Consider the following 5,594-nt stretch of genomic DNA (forward strand, 5'->3'; position numbering starts at 1 on the left):
GGCATGGTGGCTCAATCCTGTAATCCCAGCACTTTGGGAGGCCGAGGTAGGCAGATCAAGAGGTCAGCAGATCCAGACCATCTTGGCCAACATGGTGAAACCCCTTCCCTACTAAAAAGACAAAACAATTACCTGGCTGTGGTGGTGTGTGCCTGTAGTCCCAGTTACTCAGAAGGCTGAGCCAGGAGAACCACTTAAACCCAGCAGGTGAAGGTTGCAGTGAGCTGAGATCACAAGATTATGTCTGAAAAAATAAAACAAAATAAAATAAACCAGCTTTACTGAGGTATCATTCACATACAATCTACCCATTTATTTATTTTTATTTTATTTTTTGAAATAAAGCTTTACTCTTGTCACCCAGGCTGGAGTGCACTGGTGTGATCTCAGCTCACTGCAGCCTTGGCCTCCGAGGTTCAAGCGATTTTCCTGCCTTGGCCTCCCAGGTTCAAGTGATTTTCCTGTCTCAGCCTCCCATGTAGCTGGAATTACAGGTGCCCACCATCCCACCTGGCTAAATATTGTATTCTTAGCAGAAACAGGGTTTCATCATGTTGGCCAGTGCTGGGATTACAGATGTCAGCCACTGTGCCCCACCCAATTTACTTATTTACTTTACACTTTAGTGTACAACCATAACCACAACCATCCTGACTACACAGGGGTAGGAGGAGACTGCAGAGAAGCAGGGCTTGGCAGCAAAAGTGAGGCACAGGCCAGGGGACTGGCTCCCAAAGACTCACCCATGAAGTTACACTTACTGGTGGCATCCATGCTGTTGAGAGTGATGGTTCCAATGTTGAGTTCTGGATGGTGGGAAGAGGCAGGGCTGGGCTGGAGCACAGGGAGTGGCCTCCTCTCCCCCAAACAAGCTGCCCAGCGCACTCCTCCTGGAAAGAGGATGGGGGCAGGCAGAATGGGAGCTGGGGCAAGGCATCTTTTGCACAGTCCTAGGAGGGAGGCAGAGCCCTGAGTCTCTCAGTACCAGGCACCCATGCCACGGAAGACCTCAGTGCCCATGGGCAATAAATGAAGGTTTCACCAGGAGACATAGGCCCCTGCCTTCTGGTCTCAGGTGTGGCTTCATGTCCTCGTGGGTGCTGAGGGTGATTCCCCCTAGGGAGGAGGGGAAGGGCGTCTCACCTGCTCAAAGCAGCTCTCGATCCACAACCAAGGGGATTGCCCAAAATTGCCCCACTGCAGGGACAGGGATTCGTGGTGACCAGAGCTCCTCACAGGCAGACCACCCCTCCCCCCCACACCCCCCCCAACAGAACGAAGTTCTGGTTGCCAGGGCAACCACCTGGAGCTCAGCCTCTTCCCTGGCCCCATCAAATTGGGTGCACACTTATCCTCAAGTGTCCCCAGAACACTTATCTGCAAGCATTGAGTCGCCTTGGGTGCAGGACCCTGGTCTCCTGACAAAAGTCCCCATATGTCATGCTGAGGGCAGCAGGCTGGGCTGGCCAGGAGCCTCACTGGAGAGCTCTGGCCCTGCTCAGAAACATTCATTGGCTTGGACATCCCCATCTTAGTGAAAGCCGAGGTGCTATGCGAAGTCCCCCTCTGAGCAGATAACCTGACTTTCTATCCCATTCTGCCCTTCCCAGCTCATCTGTCAATCCCTAAGGCTACGTAGCAGCTACACCCATCAAGCCCTCTGAGCACTGGAGCCTCACCCACCTCCACAGGAGCAGGACGCCGATCCACTTCCACACCTCCAGCAGCCTCTCAGAGTCTTGGGTCAATGCCATGGTGTGGCTGTGGAAAGCCAGGGGCAGGAAGGTCAGAGCAGCCAGGGTCTTCCCCTCCAGCATGGCCCCTGCTCCTCACTCAACTCACCTCAGAATCCAGTGGCTCCAGTGGAGGGGCTTGGCCCTCTGCAGGTGGCTGTACCCTGGGAAGAGGACATCATGTTCCCTGTGGGAGAGCAGGTGCAAGGGCTCGGGTGGAGGCTGGAGCAAGGTCTGCTGGTGACACTGGAACCCTGCAGGGCTGGGTCACCCCTGAAAGAAGTGTTGTCTTGCAGCACTGCACCTGAATGAGGGATCCAGGATCTCCCAGGGAAAAAGTGCTCTTAAGGGAAAAAGAGGCCAGAAGTGTGGCCGTGTGAACCACGCACTGGGCCTGAGCTGTGGTGCTCCTTGGGTGAGGCTTTGCCAGGAACACCGAAAGCCTGAGCCTCTGTCACTCAGAATCTCTGAGTGGGAGCCAGAAAAGGGGAGGCGGCCAGTGTGGAGTATGACTTGGCCATGACTTGGAGGTTTTGTTTGAGGACCCAAGAAATAGCTGGGGCTCATAAAGAGCCGCTCCAAGCAGGTGGGACACCCTACCCTTCATTCAAGTCACCATTTTTTTGTATTTTTAGTAAAGGCAGTGTTTCACCATGTTGGCCAGGCTTGTCTTGAACTCCCGGCCTCAAGTGATCCATCTGCCTCTGCCTCCCAAAGTGCTGGAATTATACACATGAGCCACTTCACCCGGCCTTTTTTTGTTTTCAATAAACCAGCTTTGCTGAGGTATCATTCATATATAATTTACCCATTTAAAGCTTGCACTTTAGTGTACAGCCATCACCAGTTTAAGAACATTTTCACCATCCCCTAAATAAATTCTATACTCAAGGCCAGGTATGGCGGCTCAAGCCTGTAATGCCAGCTCTTTGGATGGCCAAGAGGGAAGGATCACTTGAGGCTAGGAGTTCAACCAGACTAAGCCACATAGTAAGAACCCACTTCCACAAAATATTTTAAAAATTCACAGGGTGTGGTGCACACCTGTGGTCCTATCTACTCAGAAAGCTGAGGTGGGAGGATCATTTGAGTCCAGGAGTTTCAGGCTGCAGTGAGCTATGATTGAGCCACTACTCTCCAGCCTAGGTGACAAAGCAAGAAATCGTCTCTGAAGACAACCTAAAAAATTAAAAATGTGGCTGGGTGCTGTGGCTCACACCTGTAATCTCAGCACTTTGGGAGGCCAACATGGGGCAGACCACAAGATCAGGAGATTGAGAACATCTTGGAAAACAGGGTGAAATCCTGGTCTCTACTAAAAAATACAAAAATTAGTCAGGCGTGGCATGAACCTGTAGCCCCAGCTAGTTTGGAGGCTGAGGCAGGAGAACCACTTGAATCCAGGAAGCAGAGGTTGCAGTGAGCCGAGTGCCACTGCACTTCAGCCTGGGTGACAAGAGCAAAACTCTGTCTCAAAAAAAAGTTAAAAATTTAAAATTTAGGCCAGGTGCAGTGGCTTATGCCTGTAATCCCTGCACTTTGACAGGCCAAGGTGGGCAGATCACCTCAGCTCAGGAGTTCGAGAGACCAGCCTGGCCAACATGGCAAAACCCATCTCTACTGAAAAAACATATAAAAATTAGCTGCATGTGGTGGCATTCACCTGTAATCTCAGCTACTTGGGAGGCTGAGGCACGAAAATCACTTGAACCCAGATGGTGGAGCTTGCAGGTAGGAGAGATCGCACCACTGTACTTTAGACTAGGCAACAGAGCGAGACCCTGTCTCACACACACACACACACACACACACACAAATTAAAGAAACTCTGAACTCAGTAGCAGACACTCCCTGTTCCTCCTAGCAGCCCCACCCTACCTCCAGGGTGACAATTTGTGTGCCCTTGTTTCCCCCCAGGTCTGAGAAACAGGGGTCACAGGGATTTGGGGAAGAGGAGGGGTCTCTAACAACACATGGTGACTCCTCAGCAGCTCCCCCTCCAGGTCTGCAAGGAACAAATCCAAACGCAAAGACACCAGGTCCCAGAAGCCAAAGCCTGGGATGAGGCCAGCAGGAGGCAGCCTTTGGCTCTGTCTTTTGCCAGATGGGCTGGGTGGGGACACGGAATATGGGATGGGAGACCGGGGCACAGGCAGGGTGGGGAGAGACTCTGGCTGCTCCAGGCACAGCCAAGATAGTGCCTTAGCTTCCTTCCCTCAAATCCACAAAGGGTGAATTTTCTTTTTACTTTTTATTTTTTGAGACAGAGTCTCAATCTGTCTCTTAGCCTGAAGTGCAGTGATGCAATGTCAGCTCACTGCAACCTCCGCCTTTCGGGTTCAAGTGATTCTGCGGCCTCAGCCTCCCACGTAGCTGTGATTACAGGTGCACACCACCATGTCCAGCTAATTTTTGTATTTTTAGTAGTGACAGGGTTTCACCATGTTGGCCAGGCTGGTCTTGAACTCCTGAGCTCTGGTGATCCTCCTGCCTCTGCTTCCCAAAGTGCTGGGATTACACAGGCACCACACCAGGCCCCACGATGGGTGAGTCTTCCCTGACTGCTGGGCTAGACTGGCATGGATTCGAGTATTGTGGCCTGCAGGAAATGCCCCACTCCTGGCTGCTCTGCCTCAATCCTAGAGTTCTAGGTTGCCCCTGTCCCCCAGGGCCTGGCACCCCCGCCCTGTTCAGCCCTGCCACCTAAATCTGCTGTTTAGGCTGCCATCACACCTGTCTCTGCCCTGTGGCTGTCCCTGGGGAACTCATACCTCTGTCCATTCCACTATGGTCCTGATGAGCTCCCAGAGGAGACCCAAGAGCATGGAGCAGGTCTGCAGCATCCACAGCCTGAGGTCCGTAACCACCTGTGTGAGGAGGTGGTGGTGCTCAGGGAGGCCGACTTCTTGCTTCCCTGGGGAGGCAGGACCCTGCTGAGCTCTAACTGCCCCCTGGGCTCCCCAAGGTTGGGACAGTGCAGAGCAGGGGGCTGGAAGAACTAGAGGCACCTGATCATTCTGGCTGTGTCCCATGTGAAGTTTCCCTGCAGTTTTGCCAATAAGCTGAGCTCCTGGAGGTGAAGGGAGGCACAGGGTCACAGTCTATATGCCCACAGGGGTCAACCCTTTGGGCATATAGACTGTGCCAACATCAGCCCTGCTAACCTCCCTCCCTACCCCAGGGCTCTGGGTCCTGCTAAAATCTCTCACCATTTCTGCTGAGGCCTTTTTTTAAAAAAACATTTTTTTTGTAGTTATAGAATCTCACTGTATTGCCCAAGCTGGTCTCGAACTCTTGGCCTCAAGTGAACCTCCCACCTCAGCCTCCCAAAGTGCTAAGATTATAGGCATTGAGCCACTGCTTCTGGCCCATGTCCTGAGGTCTCCGCTGCTGTCTGCCAATGGCGAAGTAAACAAAACGATGGTGCTAATGCTCAAAGTGGCCCAGGGCCAGGTGGAGAAGGGAGTTCAGGAAACTGATGGGGCTGCAGGGGTCTTACCTTCAGGTGGTGCTCACTGGCTGTCCTCATCATTGGGGTTGAGTCTGAAGGTGCCCTGGGCCCACAGCTTAGTCACCTATAGCGGGGTGGCAGCAACACGGGGGGTCAGGTGAACAGGTATCAGCAGCCAGGAGGGCCCCTGCCCTGGTCCCACCCTATCCCTCACGGCTGACTGTCACTGTCCAGTAGCTGAGTCCTGGAAGCCCACCCTGGGAGGGGGCATCTTGGGCCCAGCACGCCTTCACCCATGAGCCAGGGGGGCCACAGCATCATTAAAGGATGGAGAGAGGCGGTCATCAAAGCACACAGTTAAGCAGGATTAGGATACATCATTAGTTCAATGTGAAACCACAGACAGGCAA

The 5,594-nt window shown here is 52.9% G+C and overlaps 1 protein-coding gene across 1 annotated transcript; it reads right to left on the minus strand.

Moving 5' to 3' along the window:
• Positions 1–1,631: 1,631 nt before the first annotated feature.
• LOC116546557 (argininosuccinate lyase-like) lies at positions 1,632–5,262 on the minus strand. The gene is made up of 6 exons (XM_032272783.1): positions 5,233–5,262; positions 4,742–4,834; positions 4,515–4,600; positions 4,200–4,211; positions 1,843–1,920; positions 1,632–1,761 (listed from the first exon to the last, which is right to left on the minus strand). The coding sequence occupies exons 1-6, from the start codon at positions 5,260–5,262 to the stop codon at positions 1,632–1,634; spliced, it is 429 nt and encodes a 142-aa protein (XP_032128674.1).
• Positions 5,263–5,594: the final 332 nt, after the last annotated feature.

The sequence above is a fragment of the Sapajus apella genome, unplaced genomic scaffold (assembly GCF_009761245.1).
Source record: "Sapajus apella isolate SASKATOON/1434 unplaced genomic scaffold, GSC_monkey_1.0 scaffold1055, whole genome shotgun sequence".
Taxonomy (NCBI): domain Eukaryota; kingdom Metazoa; phylum Chordata; class Mammalia; order Primates; family Cebidae; genus Sapajus; species Sapajus apella.

Bases quoted from the DNA above. Each gene is read 5' to 3' on its own strand.
- LOC116546557 (XM_032272783.1), bottom strand. From the start codon at position 5,262: ATGAGGACAGCCAGTGAGCACCACCTGAAG. The intron at 4,835-5,232 runs GTAAGACCCCTG...GTGGGCATATAG, and splicing joins CCAGTGAGCACCACCTGAAG to ACTGTGACCCTGTGCCTCCC. The intron at 4,601-4,741 runs GTGCCTCTAGTT...CTCCTCACACAG, and splicing joins GACACAGCCAGAATGATCAG to GTGGTTACGGACCTCAGGCT.